The sequence below is a fragment of the Rutidosis leptorrhynchoides genome, chromosome 10, assembly GCF_046630445.1.
Source record: "Rutidosis leptorrhynchoides isolate AG116_Rl617_1_P2 chromosome 10, CSIRO_AGI_Rlap_v1, whole genome shotgun sequence".
Classification (NCBI taxonomy): Eukaryota; Viridiplantae; Streptophyta; class Magnoliopsida; order Asterales; family Asteraceae; genus Rutidosis; species Rutidosis leptorrhynchoides.
The window spans coordinates 150,022,456-150,044,899 of NC_092342.1; the positions used below are offsets into that span (position 1 = coordinate 150,022,456).

At 35.4% G+C, this 22,444-nt stretch overlaps 1 protein-coding gene and 1 long non-coding RNA gene across 4 annotated transcripts; both read left to right on the forward strand.

Moving 5' to 3' along the window:
• Positions 1-608: 608 nt before the first annotated feature.
• Positions 609-19,515, forward strand: LOC139873346 (uncharacterized). 2 transcript variants are annotated; one of them, XR_011767315.1, is made up of 3 exons: positions 609-1,169; positions 18,899-19,160; positions 19,395-19,515. It is a non-coding gene; the product is annotated as an uncharacterized lncRNA (long non-coding RNA). The 2 variants fall into 2 exon arrangements; XR_011767314.1 differs by lacking the exon at positions 19,395-19,515 and having other exon boundaries at positions 18,899-19,191.
• A 1-nt stretch (position 19,516) lies between these two features.
• On the forward strand, positions 19,517-22,177 carry LOC139873345 (ureide permease 1-like). 2 transcript variants are annotated; one of them, XM_071861272.1, is made up of 6 exons: positions 19,517-19,580; positions 19,710-19,992; positions 20,090-20,228; positions 20,332-20,553; positions 21,231-21,700; positions 21,815-22,177. In XM_071861272.1, exons 1-6 carry the CDS (start codon positions 19,552-19,554, stop codon positions 22,001-22,003), a joined length of 1,332 nt encoding a protein of 443 aa, XP_071717373.1. In that variant the 5' UTR covers positions 19,517-19,551; the 3' UTR covers positions 22,004-22,177. The 2 variants fall into 2 exon arrangements, with proteins under 2 accessions (XP_071717373.1, XP_071717374.1); XM_071861273.1 differs by having other exon boundaries at positions 20,332-20,529.
• The last annotated feature ends 267 nt before the right edge of the window (positions 22,178-22,444 follow it).

Below are 22,444 nucleotides of genomic sequence, written 5' to 3' on the forward strand. Positions count from 1 at the left end.
GTATGCTTGTTGACTTGAAGTTGATTGAAGTTTAACTTGTATTTATGAAGTTATTGATTAATATTCAGATTTTGTATTCACTAAGCATTCACTTACCCATTGTTGTTTATACATTTTATAGGCTCGCACGCGAAGAAAGGGAAGGGTAAGGAGGTGGGAATACCTCGAGTAGCTTGTAGATGGTTATTTTGGGACTTAGAGATTAGAACGGTGCTTTTAGTGATGGCTTGTAGTTTTGTATGGGGTAGATATATCCTGAAGATGCATGCTCATGATACTTGTCGGTTTTTAAGTTAAAGATCTGTGTAATGGGTCAAGATAACCACATCCTTGTGTAATTGGTCGTTTAATACTATATCGTATTTGTGAATCTTGAAACTTGTTGAAAGTTGGTTTGGATGTTGTTAGAATGTAGCAAAACATTTATTATTATTATTATTTTTTAACTGTGTATCCAACATTTTTTTTGAACTGACTAATCCCAGGGCAACTACCCGCTTTGTGAGAAACCGGAGTCATACATTTATTATTGTTAAAAAGTAGTTGTTAGATACTAGTTAATGCTAGAGGCTTCTAGGTGTTCTATTGTATCTATATATTTTAATTCAAGATCTAGTCTTTTTAGTATTTGGCGTTAAATATTTTGTTCTTTTCTTTTCTCTTAATCTTTAGTTTTCGAATCCTTGTTTCTGATTACATGGTATCAGAGAGCACCGAGAGAGTGCACCTGTGTAAGTGTTTGAAAGTTTGAATAAGGTACCTTGAGAGTACTGAATCTGTGAGCACCCAGGAGAGTGCACAATCAGTCCAAGTTAAGTTTCCTTCTTTTTTTTCGAATCTCTATTTTGTGATATTCCAACTAGTTCCCTGGTGACATCTAGTTCAACTCGTGATATTTTAATTTTGTGGAGATTGTATTGTGGGGGCGTACCATTGATTTTGAAATTACCCACTACGACGGATTTTCATAATCACCCCCGAAGAGTGGTTTTTAAGTCTCACCACCACCTTCAATTGATTTCGAAGACCCCGAACTGCATAATCTGAAAGTTAATTGAGTTTCCGACCACCGACGCACCCCCACGCGCCGCTGACCCCCGCAACCCTTCCGTCCATGCGCCGCAGCGTGAGGGCACATGTGCTGCCATACGCCGTCGTTTTTTGTTCCGGTGAGTTCATCATGAAATTCCGACCATTACCCCAGTGAGTAATGGTCCATTATGTCACTTTGAATTTCGAACCCGATTTGTATAATTTGGTTTATCTGGTATTTCAGGTGCTTATTTATTTTATTTGGGGTATTGTATTTGACGTATTCTATCTATTTGGGTTGTTATATTTGAGTTATTGTATTGGGTTGCTACTGCTACTTTGATTTTTATATTTGATTAATTTGGTGGGTTAGAGAATTCTGATTTCTAATTTGGCTGTTCCTGAATCAATTGCTGGGTTTCTAGTTGCTGCTCTATTTTTGTATGATTCGGTGGGTCCTATGGAGTATACATAAGGCCCTTCTGTGTGGAGGATGATATTTAGAAGATGTTGACCCTAGTGTGTCGAGATTGCCCCTGGTGAGGCAAGGAGAGTTTGGTTATTTGGTAGCCCCTTGTGAGGCTAATTCGGTTGTTGAGTAGTCCCCTGTGAGACTAGTTCGGTTAGTTTGGTAGCCCCTTGTGAGGCTAATTCACTTGTTTTATCGTTCCTGGTGAGACGAGTTTGGAAGCCCTAGTGAGGCAAATTTGGTTATTTGTTCATCCCTGGCGAGATGAGTTTTGTTGCTCCTGGTGAAGCAAGATTAGTTGTTTGGTCGTTCCAGGTGAGGCGAGTTTGGATGCTCCTGGTGAAGCAAGTTTGGTTCTTTCTTCGTCCTTGTTGAGACGAATATAGTTGCTCATGTCTTTCGGTTTTGTAACAAATTGGATCATTATCTATGCTCCAACTAGTGTTAGAATGTATGAATACATTTATTATTGTTAGAAAGTAGTTGTTAGATAGTAGTTAATGTTAGAGGCTTCTAGGTGTTCTCTTGTATCTATGTAGTGAGTCTTGTAAACACATCATAGTGTATGCAAGTAATACATGGTGTAGTCTGTAGTGACCCGAACTTTTCCATGTTCATATATATTAATTGAGATTGATATTTACATGACTAAATGTTTCCAATATGTTAAGCAATCAAACTTGTTAAGACTTGATTAATTGAAATATGTTTCATATAGACAATTGACCACCCAAGTTGACCGGTGATTCACGAACGTTAAAACTTGTAAAAACTATATGGTGACATATATATGGATATATATATAGTTAACATGATACTATGATAAGTAAACATATCATTAAGTATATTAACAATGAACTACATATGTAAAAACAAGACTACTAACTTAATGATTTTTAAACGAGACATATATGTAACGATTATCGTTGTAAAGACATTTAATGTATATATATCATATTAAGAGATATTCATACATGATAATATCATGATAATATAATAATTTAAAATCTCATTTGATATTATAAACATTGGGTTAACAACATTTAACAAGATCGTTAACCTAAAGGTTTCAAAACAACACTTACATGTAACGACTAACGATGACTTAACGACTCAGTTAAAATGTATATACATGTAGTGTTTTAATATGTATTTATACACTTTTGAAAGACTTCAATACACTTATCAAAATACTTCTACTTAACAAAAATGCTTACAATTACATCCTCGTTCAGTTTCATCAACAATTCTACTCGTATGCACCCGTATTCGTACTCGTACAATACACAGCTTTTAGATGTATGTACTATTGGTATATACACTCCAATGATCAGCTCTTAGCAGCCCATGTGAGTCACCTAACACATGTGGGAACCATCATTTGGCAACTAGCATGAAATATCTCATAAGATTACAAAAATATGAGTAATCATTCATGACTTATTTACATGAAAACAAAATTACATATCCTTTATATCTAATCCATACACCAACGACCAAAAACACCTACAAACACTTTTATTATTCAATTTTCTTCATCTAATTGATCTCTCTCAAGTTCTATCTTCAAGTTCTAAGTGTTCTTCATAAATTCTACAAGTTCTAGTTACATAAAATCAAGAATACTTTCAAGTTTGCTAGCTCACTTCCAATCTTATAAGGTGATCATCCAACCTCAAGAAATCTTTGTTTCTTACAGTAGGTTATCATTCTAATACAAGGTAATAATTATATTCAAACTTTGGTTCAATTTCTATAACTATAACAATCTTATTTCAAGTGATGATCTTACTTGAACTTGTTTTCGTGTCATGATTCTGCTTCAAGAACTTCGAGCCATCCAAGGATCCGTTGAAGCTAGATCCATTTTTACCTTTTCCATTAGGTTTATCCAAGGAACTTAAGGTAGTAATGATGTTCATAACATCATTCGATTCATACATATAAAGCTATCTTATTCGAAGGTTAAAACTTGTAATCACTAGAACATAGTTTAGTTAATTCTAAACTTGTTCGCAAACAAAAGTTAATCCTTCTAACTTGACTTTTAAAATCAACTAAACACATGTTCTATATCTATATGATATTCTAACTTAATGATTTAAAACCTGGAAACATGAAAAACACCGTAAAACCGGATTTACGCCGTCGTAGTAACACCGCGGGCTGTTTTGGGTTAGTTAATTAAAAACTATGATAAACTTTGATTTAAAAGTTGTTATTCTGAGAAAATGATTTTTATTATGAACATGAAACTATATCCAAAAATTATGGTTAAACTCAAAGTGGAAGTATGTTTTCTAAAATGGTCATCTAAACGTCGTTCTTTCGACTGAAATGACTACCTTTACAAAAACGACTTGTAACTTATTTTTCCGACTATAAACCTATACTTTTTCTGTTTGGATTCATAAAATAGAGTTCAATATGAAACCATAGCAATTTGATTCACTCAAAACGGATTTAAAATGAAGAAGTTATGGGTAAAACAAGATTGGATAATTTTTCTCATTTTAGCTACGTGAAAATTGGTAACAAATCTATTCCAACCAAAACTTAATCAACTTGTATTGTATATTATGTAATCTTGAGATACCATAGACACGTATACAATGTTTCGACCTATCATGTCGACACATCTATATATATTTCGAAACAACCATAGACACTCTATATGTGAATGTTGGAGTTAGCTATACAGGGTTGAGGTTGATTCCAAAATATATATAGTTTGAGTTGTGATCAATACTGAGATACGTATACACTGGATCGTGGATTGATTCAAGATAATATTTATCGATTTATTTCTGTACATCTAACTGTGGACAACTAGTTGTAGGTTACTAACGAGGACAGCTGACTTAATAAACTTAAGACATCAAAATATATTAAAAGTGTTGTAAATATATTTTGAACATACTTTGATATATATGTATATATTGTTATAGGTTCGTGAATCAACCAGTGGCCAAGTCTTACTTCCCGACGAAGTAAAAATCTGTGAAAGTGAGTTATAGTCCCACTTTTAAAATCTAATATTTTTGGGATGAGAATACATGCAGGTTTTATAAATGATTTACAAAATAGACACAAGTACGTGAAACTACATTCTATGGTTGAATTATCGAAATCGAATATGCCCCTTTTTATTAAGTCTGGTAATCTAAGAATTAGGGAACAGACACCCTAATTGACGCGAATCCTAAAGATAAATCTATTGGGCCTAACAAACCCCATCCAAAGTACCGGATGCTTTAGTACTTCGAAATTTATATCATATCCGAAGGGTGTCCCGGAATGATGGGGATATTCTTATATATGCATCTTGTTAATGTCAGTTACCAGGTGTTCACCATATGAATGATTTTTATCTCTATGTATGGGATGTATATTGAAATATGAAATCTTGTGGTCTATTGTTACGATTTGATATATATAGGTTAAACCTATAACTCACCAACATTTTTGTTGACGTTTAAAGCATGTTTATTCTCAGGTGAATACTAAGAGCTTCCGCTGTTGCATACTAAAATAAGGACAAGATTTGGAGTCCATGTTTGTATGATACTGTGTAAAAACTGCATTTAAGAAAATGATTTCGATGTAACATATTTGTATTGTAAACCATTATGTAATGGTCGTGTGTAAACAGGATATTTTAGATTATCATTATTTGATAATCTACGTAAAAGCTTTTTAAACCTTTATTGATGAAATAAAGGTTATGGTTTGTTTTAAAATGAATGCAGTCTTTGAAAAACGTCTCATATAGAGGTCAAAACCTCGCAACGAAATCAATTAATATGGAACGTTTTTAATCAATAAGAACGGGACATTTCAGTTGGTATCCGAGCGTTGGTCTTAGAGAACCAGAATTTTGCATTAGTGTGTCTTATCGAGTTTGTTAGGATGCATTAGTGAGTCTGGACTTCGACCGTGTTTACTTGAAAAATGATTGCTTAACAAATTTTGTTGGAAACTATATATTTTTAACATGTGAATATTATGTGATATATTAATCTCTTAACGCGTTTCATATTATGTGATAGATGTCTACCTCTAGAACAAGTCCCATTGACTCACCTAATAATAATGAAGAGTTAAATGTAAATTGGAATGATTCGTGGACTGATTCACAAATTCCCGAAGAGGAACCAGAAGAAGAGTCGGAACCGGAAGAAGAATCGGAACCGGAAGAAGAATCGGAACCGGATGAAGAAATAGAACCGGTGGGGGAAATAATAAAACGGTTAAGTAAAAGAAAATCCTCAACCAACCGACCAAGGTTAATTATGGTCAATGGTGTTTCCGCTAAGGAAGCAAAATATGGGGAGGATTACCAATTCTCCGATGAATCGGATTCTGACGAGAATTCCGATGATGTTATAGAAATTACCCCAACTGAATTTAAAAAGGCAAAAGAAAATAATAAGGAAAAGGGCATAAAAATAGAGAAATCTAATTCCAACCCCGATGAACTTTATATGTATCGTCAACCCCCGAAGTCCTTAAGTTGTAACAATGACCCGGGAACCTCTAAACCACCAGGTTTTTCTAAACCAATGTGGATAACGACGGCTCGTATTAGGGGAACATCATATATCCCTAGAAACTTGGCAAAACGAACCAAAACCGAAGAAGAAGAAACAAGCGAGTCGGAATAAGATAGTTGTATTCGTGTGGTGTAATATATGTAATATAGTGTGCTTATGCTTTATGATATATGTAAAAATTGCTTGTATTAATAAGTATTTTTTTTATGAATCTAACTCTTGTCTATTTTACAGTATAAAAACACAAAATGGATAGACAACCCAATATTTTAAGAGACCTACCCGGAGACATGATTGATGAAATCTTGTCTAAAGTCGGTCAGAATTCTTCGGCACAACTATTTAAGGCGAGACATTCGAAGAACGTTCCAAGAATGTCTTGGTTTATAAGAGACTTTCATTTGAAAGATGGGGGATATCACATTGGGAAACCCATAAGTTACGATGTGTTTACTTTGACGCATATATTGCGGGGAACCCAAATGCTATTTTACGCAACGGGTTAAGAAATTATTTTGACTCAATATATCCGAATATTGGACTTCGTGATTTAGAAAAAGCGGCTAACATGCAACATAAAGAAGCATGTTATGCTTACGGATTAGTAATGTTCGCTTCTCACCAAAGTGAGAACAAGAACATCGGGCTACAACTATTAAACAAAACGTTCCCACAAGTGACGGAGTCGGTAATTGGGGTAAGAAATGAGGTTTTTAGATTGTTACGGGACTGTTGGACATTACGTAACCCTCGTCCCTTTGACGACGTTACAACACGCTGTCTTATCAACGGCCATAACGGTTATGTTCCACAAGACCAAGGATGGGAAGTAGTCCTAGTAAAACCAGAATGCATGACTTGTTTCTGGACGTATGAATTACGTGTCTTTATTGCCTTTGCTGAACGACTTGTGTACTAGCTAGAATTATCTTCACAACTATCTTGTATCAAAGTTATTGTGTGCTATATTTCATGCTTTATGTAAAATAAGTGGTATTGTAAGTTTGTAAAATATTGTATAAAAGTTTGAACGCGAAATATTATTATAATCAGTTTTTCATATAGAATTGTAGTAGTTGAATTGTATATTAGCTACTAAGTATGAACTTAACGGGTAGGTACTACCCGAATTTAAACTTATAAAACGCTAATATGAAGAAAAAGCTTTTATAAATGAGTTCATATTATGCTACGAAATACTATTAACTACTCTTAATATTCTGTATGATTAACTTGTTCCATTTGATTATTTTGAAGGAAATGGCACCGACTACTCGACACACCGTGAATATGAATGAAGAGGAATTCCGTACTTTTCTAGCTTCAAACATAGCCGCAGTACAGGCTGCGCTACATACCAACAATAACCTTGGATCTAGCAGTACAGGAAATCGTGTAGGATGCACCTACAAAGAATTCACTGCCTGCAAACCTTTGGAATTTGATGGAACCGAAGGACCGATCGGATTGAAACGGTGGACCGAGAAGGTCGAATCGGTGTTTGTCATAAGTAAGTGTACTGAAGAGGACAAAGTGAAGTACGCTACGCATACCTTCACAGGTTCTGCGTTAACATGGTGGAATACCTATCTAGAGCAAGTGGGACAAGATGATGCGTACGCACTACCGTGGTCAGCATTCAAGCACTTGATGAACGAGAAGTACCGTCCCAGAACCGAGGTCAATAAGCTCAAGACAGAACTTAGAGGGTTACGGACCCAAGGATTTGATATTACCACGTACGAAAGACGATTCACAGAATTGTGCCTATTGTGTCCGGGAGCGTTCGAAGATGAGGAAGAGAAGATCGACGCGTTTGTGAAAGGATTACCGGAAAGAATCCAAGAAGATATAAGTTCACACGAGCCCGCCTCCATACAACAGGCATGTAGAATGGCTCACAAACTAGTGAACCAGATTGAAGAAAGAATTAAAGAACAGACTGCTGAAGAGGCCAACGTGAAGCAAGTCAAAAGAAAGTGGGAGGAAAACGGTGATAAGAATCACCAATACAACAACAGCAATTACAACAATAATCGCAACAATCATCCCAACAATCGCAACATCAATCGCAACTACAACAAACGGCCCAACAACAACAACAACAACAACAACAACAACAACTACAACAATCATCCCAACAACAATAATAACCGCAACAACAACAACAATCAGAAGCAGCTATGCCAAAGGTGTGAAAAGTATCACTCGGGGTTCTGCACCAAATTTTGCAACAAGTGTAAAAGAAATGGTCATAGCGCGGCGAAGTGTGAGGTCTACGGACCAGGGGTTAATAGAACGAAAGGAACAAATGGTGTCGGAACGAGTAATGGCGGAGCAAGTAGTGTCGGAGCAAGTTATGTCAATGTAGTTTGTTATAAATGTGGAAAACCGGGCCACATTATTAGAAATTGCCCGAACCAGGAGAACACGAATGGACAAGGCCGCGGAAGAGTTTTCAATATTAATGCGGCAGAGGCACAGGAAGACCCGGAGCTTGTTACGGGTACGTTTCTTATTGACAATAAATCTGCTTACGTTTTATTTGATTCGGGTGCGGATAGAAGCTATATGAGTAGAGATTTTTGTGCTAAATTAAGTTGTCCATTGACGCCTTTGGATAGTAAATTTTTACTCGAATTAGCAAATGGTAAATTAATTTCAGCAGATAATATATGTCGGAATCGAGAAATTAAACTGGTTAGCGAAACATTTAAGATTGATTTGATACCAGTAGAGTTAGGGAGTTTTGATGTGATAATCGGTATGGACTGGTTGAAAGAAGTGAAAGCAGAGATCGTTTGTTACAAAAATGCAATTCGCATTATACGAGAAAAAGGAAAACCCTTAATGGTGTACGGAGAAAAGGGCAACACGAAGCTACATCTTATTAGTAATTTGAAGGCACAAAAACTAATAAGAAAAGGTTGCTATGCTGTTCTAGCACACGTCGAGAAAGTACAAACTGAAGAAAAGAGCATCAATGATGTTCCCGTTGCAAAAGAATTTCCCGATGTATTTCCGAAAGAATTACCGGGATTACCCCCACATCGATCCGTAGAATTTCAAATAGATCTTGTACCAGGAGCTGCACCAATAGCTCGTGCTCCTTACAGACTCGCACCCAGCGAGATGAAAGAACTGCAAAGCCAATTACAAGAACTTTTAGAGCGTGGTTTCATTCGACCAAGCACATCACCGTGGGGAGCTCCTGTTTTGTTTGTCAAGAAGAAAGATGGTACATTCAGGTTGTGTATCGACTACCGAGAGTTGAACAAACTTACCATCAAGAACCGCTACCCACTACCGAGAATCGACGACTTATTTGATCAACTACAAGGCTCGTCTGTTTATTCAAAGATTGACTTACGTTCCGGGTATCATCAAATGCGGGTGAAAGAAGATGATATTCCAAAGACTGCTTTCAGAACACGTTACGGTCATTACGAGTTTATGGTCATGCCATTTGGTTTAAATAATGCACCAGCTGTGTTCATGGACCTTATGAACCGAGTGTGTGGACCATACCTTGACAAGTTTGTCATTGTTTTCATTGATGACATACTTATTTACTCAAAGAATGACCAAGAACACGATGAACATTTGAGAAAGGTGTTAGAAGTATTGAGGAAGGAAGAATTGTACGCTAAGTTTTCAAAGTGTGCATTTTGGTTGGAAGAAGTTCAATTCCTCGGTTACATAGTGAACAAAGAAGGTATTAAGGTGGATTCGGCAAAGATAGAAACCGTTGAAAAGTGGGAAACCCCGAAAACTCCGAAACACATACGCCAGTTTTTAGGACTAGCTGGTTACTACAGAAGGTTCATCCAAGACTTTTCCAGAATAGCAAAACCCTTGACTGCATTAACGCATAAAGGGAAGAAATTTGAATGGAAGGATGAACAAGAGAAAGCGTTTCAGTTATTGAAGAAAAAGCTAACTACGACACCTATATTGTCATTGCCTGAAGGGAATGATGATTTTGTGATTTATTGTGACGCATCAAAGCAAGGTCTCGGTTGTGTATTAATGCAACGAACGAAGGTGATTTCTTATGCATCTAGACAATTGAAGATTCACGAGCAAAATTATACGACGCATGATTTGGAATTAGGCGCGGTTGTTTTTGCATTAAAGACTTGGAGGCACTACTTATATGGGGTCAAAAATATTATATATACTGACCACAAAAGTCTTCAACACATATTTAATCAGAAACAACTGAATATGAGGCAGCGTAGGTGGATTGAATTGTTGAATGATTACGACTTTGAGATTCGTTACCACCCGGGGAAGGCAAATGTGGTAGCCGATGCCTTGAGCAGGAAGGACAGAGAACCCATTCGAGTAAAATCTATGAATATAATGATTCATAATAACCTTACTACTCAAATAAAGGAGGCGCAACAAGGAGTTTTAAAAGAGGGAAATTTAAAGGATGAAATACCCAAAGGATCGGAGAAGCATCTTAATATTCGGGAAGACGGAACCCGGTATAGGGCTGAAAGAATTTGGGTACCAAAATTTGGAGATATGAGAGAAATGGTACTTAGAGAAGCTCATAAAACTAGATACTCAATACATCCTGGAACGGGGAAGATGTACAAGGATCTCAAGAAACATTTTTGGTGGCCGGGTATGAAAGCCGATGTTGCTAAATACGTAGGAGAATGTTTGACGTGTTCTAAGGTCAAAGCTGAGCATCAGAAACCATCAGGTCTACTTCAACAACCCGAAATCCCGGAATAGAAATGGGAAAACATTACCATGGATTTCATCACTAAATTGCCAAGGACTGCAAGTGGTTTTGATACTATTTGGGTAATAGTTGATCGTCTCACCAAATCAGCACACTTCCTGCCAATAAGAGAAGATGACAAGATGGAGAAGTTAGCACGACTGTATTTGAAGGAAGTCGTCTCCAGACATGGAATACCAATCTCTATTATCTCTGATAGGGATGGCAGATTTATTTCAAGATTCTGGCAGACATTGCAGCAAGCATTAGGAACTCGTCTAGACATGAGTACTGCCTATCATCCACAAACTGATGGGCAGAGCGAAAGGACGATACAAACGCTTGAAGACATGCTACGAGCATGTGTTATTGATTTCGGAAACAGTTGGGATCGACATCTACCGTTAGCAGAATTTTCCTACAACAACAGCTACCATTCAAGCATTGAGATGGCGCCGTTTGAAGCACTTTATGGTAGAAAGTGCAGGTCTCCGATTTGTTGGAGTGAAGTGGGGGATAGACAGATTACGGGTCCGGAGATTATACAAACTACCGAGAAGATCATCCAAATTCAACAACGGTTGAAAACCGCCCAAAGTCGACAAAAGAGCTACGCTGACATTAAAAGAAAAGATATAGAATTTGAAATTGGAGAGATGGTCATGCTTAAAGTTGCACCTTGGAAAGGCGTTGTTCGATTTGGTAAACGAGGGAAATTAAATCCAAGGTATATTGGACCATTCAAGATTATTGATCGTGTCGGACCAGTAGCTTACCGACTTGAGTTACCTCAACAACTCGCGGCTGTACATAACACTTTCCACGTCTCGAATTTGAAGAAATATTTTGCTAAAGAAGATCTCACTATTCCGTTAGATGAAATCCAAATCAACGAAAAACTTCAATTCATCGAAGAACCCATCGAAATAATGGATCGTGAGGTTAAAAGACTTAAGCAAAACAAGATACCAATTGTTAAGGTTCGATGGAATGCTCGTAGAGGACCCGAGTTCACCTGGGAGCGTGAAGATCAGATGAAGAAGAAATACCCGCATCTATTTCCAGAAGATTCGTCAACACCTTCAACAGCTTAAAATTTCGGGACGAAATTTATTTAACGGGTAGGTACTGTAGTGACCCGAACTTTTCCATGTTCATATACATTAATTGAGATTGATATTTACACGACTAAATGTTTCCAATATTTTAAGCAATCAAACTTGTTAAGACTTGATTAATTGAAATATGTTTCATATAGACAATTGACCACCCAAGTTGACCGGTGATTCACGAATGTTAAAACTTGTAAAAACTATATGGTGACATATATATGGATATATATATAGTTAACATGATACTATGATAAGTAAACATATCATTAAGTATATTAACAATGAACTACATATGTAAAAACAAGACTACTAACTTAATGATTTTTAAACGAGACATATATGTAACGATTATCGTTGTAAAGACATTTAATGTATATATATCATATTAAGAGATATTCATACATGATAATATCATGATAATATAATAATTTAAAATCTCATTTGATATTATAAACATTGGGTTAACAACATTTAACAAGATCGTTAACCTAAAGGTTTCAAAACAACACTTACATGTAACGACTAACGATGACTTAACGACTCAGTTAAAATGTATATACATGTAGTGTTTTAATATGTATTTATACACTTTTGAAAGACTTCAATACACTTATCAAAATACTTCTACTTAACAAAAATGCTTACAATTACATCCTCGTTCAGTTTCATCAACAATTTACTCGTATGCACCCGTATTCGTACTCGTACAATACACAGCTTTTAGATGTATGTACTATTGGTATATACACTCCAATGATCAGCTATTAGCAGCCCATGTGAGTCACCTAACACATGTGGGAACCATCATTTGGCAACTAGCATGAAATATCTCATAAGATTACAAAAATATGAGTAATCATTCATGACTTATTTACATGAAAACAAAATTACATATCCTTTATATCTAATCCATACACCAACGACCAAAAACACCTAAAAACACTTTCATTATTCAATTTTCTTCATCTAATTGATCTCTCTCAAGTTCTATCTTCAAGTTCTAAGTGTTCTTCATAAATTCTACAAGTTCTAGTTACATAAAATCAAGAATACTTTCAAGTTTGCTAGCTCACTTCCAATCTTATAAGGTGATCATCCAACCTCAAGGAATCTTTGTTTCTTACAGTAGATTATCATTCTAATACAAGGTAATAATCATATTTAAACTTTGGTTCAATTTCTATAACTATAACAATCTTATTTCAAGTGATGATCTTACTTGAACTTGTTTTCGTGTCATGATTCTGCTTCAAGAACTTCGAGCCATCCAAGGATCCGTTGAAGCTAGATCCATTTTTATCTTTTCCAGTAGGTTTATCCAAGGAACTTAAGGTAGTAATGATGTTCATAACATCATTCGATTCATACATATAAAGCTATCTTATTCGAAGGTTTAAACTTGTAATCACTAGAACATAGTTTAGTTAATTCTAAACTTGTTCGCAAACAAAAGTTAATCCTTCTAACTTGACTTTTAAAATCAACTAAACACATGTTCTATATCTATATGATATTCTAACTTAATGATTTAAAACCTGGAAACACGAAAAACACCGTAAAATCGGATTTACGCCGTCGTAGTAACACCGCGGGCTGTTTTGGGTTAGTTAATTAAAAACTATGATAAACTTTGATTTAAAAGTTGTTATTCTGAGAAAATGATTTTTATTATGAACATGAAACTATATCCAAAAATTATGGTTAAACTCAAAGTGGAAGTATGTTTTCTAAAATGGTCATCTAAACGTCGTTCTTTCGACTGAAATGACTACCTTTACAAAAACGACTTGTAACTTATTTTTCCGACTATAAACCTATACTTTTTCTGTTTAGATTCATAAAATAGAGTTCAATATGAAACCATAGCAATTTGATTCACTCAAAACGGATTTAAAATGAAGAAGTTATGGGTAAAACAAGATTGGATAATTTTTCTCATTTTAGCTACGTGAAAATTGGTAACAAATCTATTCCAACCAAAACTTAATCAACTTGTATTGTATATTATGTAATCTTGAGATACCATAGACACGTATATAATGTTTCGACCTATCATGTCGACACATCTATATATATTTCGGAACAACCATAGACACTCTATATGTGAATGTTAGAGTTAGCTATACAGGGTTGAGGTTGATTCCAAAATATATATAGTTTGAGTTGTGATCAATACTGAGATACGTATACACTGGGTCGTGGATTGATTCAAGATAATATTTATCGATTTATTTCTGTACATCTAACTGTGGACAACTAGTTGTAGGTTACTAACGAGGACAGCTGACTTAATAAACTTAAGACATCAAAATATATTAAAAGTGTTGTAAATATATTTTGAACATACTTTGATATATATGTATATATTGTTATAGGTTCGTGAATCAACCAGTGGCCAAGTCTTACTTCCCGACGAAGTAAAAATCTGTGAAAGTGAGTTATAGTCCCACTTTTAAAATCTAATATTTTTGGGATGGGAATACATGCAGGTTTTATAAATGATTTACAAAATAGACACAAGTACGTGAAACTACATTCTATGGTTGAATTATCGAAATCGAATATGCCCCTTTTTATTAAGTCTGGTAATCTAAGAATTAGGGAACAGACACCCTAATTGACGCGAATCCTAAAGATAGATCTATTGGGCCTAACAAACCCCATCCAAAGTACCAGATGCTTTAGTACTTCGAAATTTATATCATATCCGAAGGGTGTCCCGGAATGATGGGGATATTCTTATATATGCATCTTGTTAATGTCGGTTACCAGGTGTTCACCATATGAATGATTTTTATCTCTATGTATGGGATGTATATTGAAATATGAAATCTTGTGGTCTATTGTTACGATTTGATATATATAGGTTAAACCTATAACTCACCAACATTTTTGTTGACGTTTAAAGCATGTTTATTCTCAGGTGAATACTAAGAGAATCCGCTGTTGCATACTAAAATAAGGACAAGATTTGGAGTCCATGTTTGTATGATACTGTGTAAAAACTGCATTTAAGAAAATGATTTCGATGTAACATATTTGTATTGTAAACCATTATGTAATGGTCGTGTGTAAACAGGATATTTTAGATTATCATTATTTGATAATCTACGTAAAAGCTTTTTAAACCTTTATTGATGAAATAAAGGTTATGGTTTGTTTTAAAATGAATGCAGTCTTTGAAAAACGTCTCATATAGAGGTCAAAACCTCGCAACGAAATCAATTAATATGGAACGTTTTTTATCAATAAGAACGGGACATTTCATAGTCTTTGTTAGAAATAAAATAAATAAAAGAATAACTTATATGTAGGGTCAGGACATTATCTTCAAGAAAGAAGACATCAAAGCATATCAAGGCCTACATTCTATATAACCCATAATTGAATTGTTTCTTTTTATTTACATAAGGCTCCATTCCTTATTTAGCCACATAACCTTTAGGACTTGTATTATAAGTAGGCAATCAACTCATTGTAAATAATCAAGTAATATATTCAAAATGTAGTACTCAAAGTTTATAGTCTTCTTTTAATTCATAATCAATTCAATGATAATGAATTCAGTTTACTTTCAATTAATATTTCCGCATATCAATTGTTAACATGGTATCAGAGCTAACGGTGTCGATCTTGAATCAAGACACTCATATTTAACTTCAATCATTTACCGAAATTAAGCCGCCATGTCAAATGACGGTAGCTTAATGTTTTTGAAAGTTTTCTGCCAATGAACTCTTAGGACAAGGTCAAATGAATGACTGTCACAAGAGAGGGCATAGAGAACTCAGAATCATCAAAAACCAAGCCGCCATGTCAAAGAATTGACGGTAGCTTGGAAATGCCGAAAAAAGGGCTTCTCAAATCTAGCTATCATGTCCGAGGACCGTAGCTTGACTCAATAATCAACAGACAACAACAAACCAAGCCTCAAAATCACCGGCCACCAAACAACAAAGATTAGTTGTGAATGCCATGGTGATTATATTGCGGTTTCAGAATGAAGAAAGGGTTGGATTTGCAGCCGTGGGTAACCAAGAGGCTACTAACAACGGTGGCCACCACCAACCATCAATAGTTAACGGCGGCACCACCAACCATTAATAATGAACGGCGGGTTTACCTGGCACCAGTAAAAAAAAGGAAAAGAAATCAGCGACCTGAACGGCGGCGGAGGGAGCAACAGCGGTAGTCGGCGGCAACCATGAAGCTACCCGCAACGACACCACAAATGCTTCAATTTCATAGCTTCGACATCTACTGGTCAGGTAAAGGGTATGGGTTAACACCTCAAATCCTTCTCTCCTCAATCTTTTTTCCTTGAATCTTGTGTTAATCACAAAACGGCCAAATGGGTGAGAGAAAAACCCCCAAACCCGAATTCAACCCTTTTATATAAGGGTCGCACAAAATGATCGGGGGTGGGAGTAAGCATAAGTGTTTAACTCGATTACCTCTACCCAAGGTTGTAAAACTCGCGACTCGGGGAGTACTCGCCAGGAGGTTTTTGAGGAGTAATCGGCGACTCGGGGAGTACTCGGGGGAGTAATCGGATGTTGACTTTCGTTGACTTTTTAAGATAAATATATATATTCTCATATATATATGTTAAATATTAAACTTCTTAAATAAAAACTAATTAATTATATCTCAAACTAATAATGTTTTATGTTTTAACTTGGTAAATTAAAATTTAAGGACCGAATTCTCAATGTATTTGTAATATGAGGGAGTTTGATATCAATTAATAAAAAGTTTAAGAGTGGATATCAAGTTTGTTCCTATTATTAATTAGATATAAATATATAATAATTATTTATATGTATAAATAATACACTTATAAATATAAATATATATGTTTATTTTATATATATTAATTAGATTAGATATATTAAATGTAAATTTTATCTTAGACTTTACTCCGTATTACACCAAGTACCTTTTCAAAATATATAATATATGTTGTAATGCTCCAGCCTGTCACTTTTTCAAGTGGACAGAATTAAATATTAATATTGGAGTAAAATATTAATACTCCTATATCCCAAAAAATAGAGAGAATTAAGTCCACATGTTTTTCTCTCCAACCTGTCACTTTTTCTCTCCTCCCAACATACGCTCTCTCTTTTTTATGTGCACCATCTTCATCTTTTTCTTTCCAAATCCTCACCGGAGCCACGTCTTTACATCTTCCATCTTTAATTTTCTCAACTACTGTCATCTTGTTTACAGATCTATCAATTATTCAGGCTTGGTTGCCGTTGACCGCCGTTGAACGTCGTTTGACTGCCGTTGACTGGCAGTTGACCGAGTTACTAGCCGAGTTGACTGCCGATTTCTCGCTGAGACAATCTTGCCGACTAATCGCCGAGAAATCGGCCGAGTAGCCCGAGTTTTGCAACCATGCCTCTACCTATCAAAGATGATACAGGGGTAAATCCTAGTTGCTATCTCAAAAACTGATAGGAGAAAAAGAGTTGGCCTTTTGTTTAATTGAATGACCTATAAAATACGGAGTAAACAAATTGCTTTTTTTATGTAAGGAGCTTATTCAAAACAACAAAGAGTGGTCAAAAAAGCCTTTCAAGACATTGAGAACATAAAAGATTCTTTGTCTCTTGTCTTTATCTTTATTTTGGTCAAATAAAATTGGATGGACAACCGCATATGTTAAACTTTTTTGTCAGAGAAATTCACTTTTTCAATTTCATTTCACTAGTTATTGGTGATTGCCAGTAAATCATAAATATATAAACTATTTACTACGTATTTTATTTAAAAAGGTTAAAATTTGAACATGTTATGAATTTTGAAAACTTAGACCAAGTTGTAATCTTTTATTCAGTTCAATGTTAAAATCCGTTTAAAAAGGGGGTGGGGGTTTCTAAGTTTTTTATGAAAATTTCGAGTCAAAAAGGCTCAACACACAAGTGAGGGGGAGTTTGATCAATATCATTGTGTGTTGATAAAAAAGAAAAAGAAATATGATTACGATGTAACTAATCCTTGCTTTAATGATATTTCCGGTACATAAAGCAAGACACTCCGGGCGAACCAAACAAGGCTAAAGTTGAACTGGGTTTATGTCGGGCGAGCCAAACAAGGTTCAAGTGGAGTTGGGTTCATGTCGGGAAACTTAAATACTTGACGAACCAAACAAGGTTCACATTGAACTGGGTTCATGTCAGGAAAAGGAAACTTAAATATTCTAAGCGAACCAAACAAGGTTCAATAATGAACTGAGTTCATGTTGGAATCTGAATATTCATAGGCGAACCAATAAAGGTCTAAGTTGGACTAGGTTCATGTCTAGAAAATGAATACTCCTTGGCGAACTAGTAAAGGTTCAATATTGAACTAGGTTCATGTCGGGAGCTTGATGACCGAGGCAAATCAAAGAAGTTCAAGTCGGAAATCGACTGAACACGAGTTAAGACTAGCTTGCAGCAGGTCCCAGAAAATTAGTCAACTGAAGACTCCTCAACGATGTGTTGTGCAAGTTGAATTGTGAAAATCTCACTATTCAACTTGAGGGAGAGTGTTAGAAATAAAATAAATAAAAGAATAACTTATATGTGGGGTCAGGACATTATCTTCAAGAAAGAAGACATCAAAGCATATCAACGGCTACATTCTATATAACCCATAATTGAATTGTTTCTTTTTATTTACATAAGGCTCCATTCCTTATTTAGCCACATAACCTTTAGGACTTGTATTATAAGTAGACAGTCAACTCATTATAAATAATCAAGCAATATATTCAAAATGTAGTACTCAAAGTTTATAGTCTTCTTTTAATTCATAATCAATTCAATGATAATGAATTCAGTTTACTTTCAATTAATATTTCCGCATATCAATTGTTAACAGTCTTTTTAGTATTTGGCATTATATTTTGTTCTTTTCTTTTCTCTTGTTCTTAATCTTTAGTTTTCGATTCCTTGTTTCTGATTATAGATGTAAATGATGTGGTTCATGTCTTGTTAAACAGCTGATGTCGAAATGGGCATTTGAAATGGGTGAAACTGATCAAAAATAGCTGAATTGTTGAGCTACGGGAATCTATGCGCCGGATCCAAATTCCACGGATAGAAATGGTTGCTGAAGGTTGTGCCGTATTCCAAAGATGCGCCGCATCTGAGGTCAAGATGCATCGCATCTACATTATTAAAGAAAAATGTTGTCGTTTTTCATAAACGATTCTAGTCGTTTCATTGTGATGTATTGATATTATCATTGATTTATTATTTCAGGTGATTTGTGTTGATTTGATATGTTTGGATTTTGAATTGGTATTTATGTGGTGTTTGTTGTACTATTTGATATGTTGGTGGAGGTTTGCTACTTGATTTAGTATTTATATTCCTTATGTAGTATACAAGTTAAATATACCTCACATCTTAAATATGTATCTGTTGGGATTTAGATAATTAGGAGATTATGTTTTACAAATATACGAAAGTACACTCTAACACATTGTTTGACAGGCCGGTCATGATTATTTAAAGAGCTCTAAGATTTGAGATGTGATCTTGGGAAGTTAAACATTTTTATAAAGAATAAAAAAAATCATAGCATGTGAGGGTATTAACCGTTTTTGATGGTTAATTAGTCTCTTTCAAGATTCCTAAAGGTTCCAACTTGATGCTAATTATATTTCAAAATTATGATGGGTAATTAACTAGTCTCTTTTGTAGTTTGACTAACTGATTAGCTCAGCTTCACAAATCATAACTTCTTATATTCATTCAAGATTTTATAAAATCCCAAGACCCCATTAATCTTTCTGTTATTTTGTTCAGGGTAATCTACAAGTTTCATTTCTTGATCAAATTTACTGGCTTTAGGATGTATGTAGTAGAAAGCAGAGGAGGAGCTATAGCATGTATGCTGCTTGCACTCTTTTTTCTAGGAACATGGCCCGCCATTTTAACGTTGTTAGAACGACGTGGCAGGCTACCTCAACACACTTATCTTGATTACACAATCACTAATCTTCTAGCTTCTGTCATAATTGCTTTTACGTTTGGGGAATTAGGACATACTAATGATGGTAAACCCAACTTTATAGTCCAGCTATCTCAGGTAAATATCATCATGAACTGAAAGTAACTAAATGCCTTGGTGCAATCTTATATGTGTTTTTGAGTTGTAAAATGTGGATTATTATGTGTTGTTGCAGAATAATTGGCCAAGTGTTTTGTTTGCAATGGCTGGTGGGGTCGTTTTAAGTCTAGGAACTCTGTCGACACAATATGCCTGGGCATTTGTTGGTTTATCAGTAACTGAGGTGATGACTTCAAGTATTGCAGTTATCATAGGTATCATCATCACATTAACATCATTTATAGTTCAAAGATGGGATTATCATTTTAGAAATATAATTATTTTGATCATACTAGCATGTCTTTCATGAGGCAATAGGTACAACCTCGAACTACTTTCTAGACGACAAGATCAACAGAGCCGAAATACTTTTCCCAGGCGTAGCGTGTTTCTTGATTGCTGCTTGTCTTGGTTCATTGGTGCATACATCCGATGCCAAAGATAATAAACTAAAACTTGATAAACTAGGACTTGGTTCAAATGACATGGTTCAAATGGTACATGACAGATCAACGGGTAATGGAACAAACTCGAATTCAAGTAAGAACACTTGAATTTTCAGTTATTCATGTTCAATGACATGCTTTTTGAATGCTTATATTGATTGAGGAACGATTACACGATGTATACAAACGATTTAAACAATGAAACATGGGTTTTTCAGGAATCATTTGAACATGAAATCACCCTGGAGCCTCTTCAGCCGCAGTTGAAGAGGGTGGAATGCATGAACCCCAAAAATTGCTTTCTACTGTCAACTCACACGTATGGACAGAGGCGGAACATAGGGTAACCCAAAGTGGGTATCCGTCCACCCTGGATTTTACGGAACAAAAATTTGTACACTAAAAAAAAAAATTTACTAAAAATTAAGGTTTTTTTTAGTGTTCGTCCCTGCTGAATATGAAATATTTAAAAAAAATTTACACCCGCCCCACCTGTATCCGAGTTCAAGTTCCGCCGCTGCGTATGGATGAAGTCCATTCGCACGCGTGAGATTCCCACACGTGCGTTTGACTTTCATCCGCAAGTGTGACAGACCTTTCTCTCACGAGTGAACTAATCTTGTCACATATGCTCCTGTGACGATAACTTTCGTGTGTTCATAACAACCTAGGTGTACAACATTGACATTTAGGTTCATAGTCTATTCGTCAAGCAACCAACATGATGGTTCATGACTATTTTTAAATTTTTTTTTTTTTTATAATCCTCAGGAAAGGATTTGGAAAATGGATCTCTCAAAGTAGCGAAAGCTAAAGGAGGGACTGCTAATTTTCTTATCGAGATTGAGAGCCGAAGATCAATCAAGGTGTTTGGAAGAAGCACTTTGATTGGTTTAGCCCTATGTTTATTTGCTGGAATTTGTTTCTCTCTTTTTTCACCGGCATTTAATCTTGCAACGAATGATCAATGGCATACATTGGACTATGGGGTCCCATACTTAAGTGTCTACACAGCTTTTTTCTGCTTTTCTTGCTCGTGTTTTGTAATCGGTCTAATTTTAAATATTATATTTCTTTACCGCCCTTTGTTCAACTTGCCTACATCTTCGATCAAGGCGTATTTGTCGGACTGGGATGGGCGAGGTTGGGCGTTTCTGGCTGGTTTTTTGTGCGGTTTTGGGAACGGTCTCCAGTTTATGGGAGGTCAAGCTGCTGGTTATGCTGCTGCTGGTGCAGTTCAGGTTAGTTCAAAGTCTTTATAAGCTGATGGTTATTAGAAATTTGTTGTACTTTATGGTACAACTAAATAATGCATTATTCTAGTGTACAACCGATATGTACATGTTTCATTTCAGGCTTTTCCACTTGTGATTACCTTTTGGGGAATGCTGTTTTTTGGCGAATACCGCAAATCGTCAAAGAGAACATATGGATTACTTGTAGGCATGCTATCCATGTTTGTTGTAGCTATTGTAGTTCTAATGGCGTCATCTGGACACCGAAAACATTGTAAAAATTACCACTACAAGTTGACTTGCAGCTGAAATCAACATTGTACAGAAAACAAAAATGTGAAGTTACAAAGGCATAAAGCAGCATATATATACATATAAGAATCTGTTAGTCAATATGTATTCATCATTGGATATTAAAGCAGGAATAAGTTTAATATTACACAGTTTTTCCTTTATTACCTAAACTTTCTATGTTTTCACGTTGGGCAACAACTCTTTTATTTATGTATTGTAGCCCTAATTCAGCTCTTGACCCATACATTTAAATCTTCTGACTGCAACTTACTGTAAAATAATATAACTTAAGATTTAGAATTGCAAACATAATACATTGGGACAAAGTTAATAAGTAACATACTCATCTTCGAGATATTTAATTTGTAAATTACCTGCCTAAAGATAAAAGTGAGAGCAAGTTCCGATCAGCAACTTTTACCATAAACACGACCAGTGGCGGAGACACGAGCTTTT

Bases quoted from the DNA above. Each gene is read 5' to 3' on its own strand.
- LOC139873345 (XM_071861272.1), top strand. From the start codon at position 19,552: ATGCTAATTATATTTCAAAATTATGATGG. The intron at 19,581-19,709 runs GTAATTAACTAG...TATTTTGTTCAG, and splicing joins ATATTTCAAAATTATGATGG to GGTAATCTACAAGTTTCATT. The intron at 19,993-20,089 runs GTAAATATCATC...GTGTTGTTGCAG, and splicing joins TTATAGTCCAGCTATCTCAG to AATAATTGGCCAAGTGTTTT.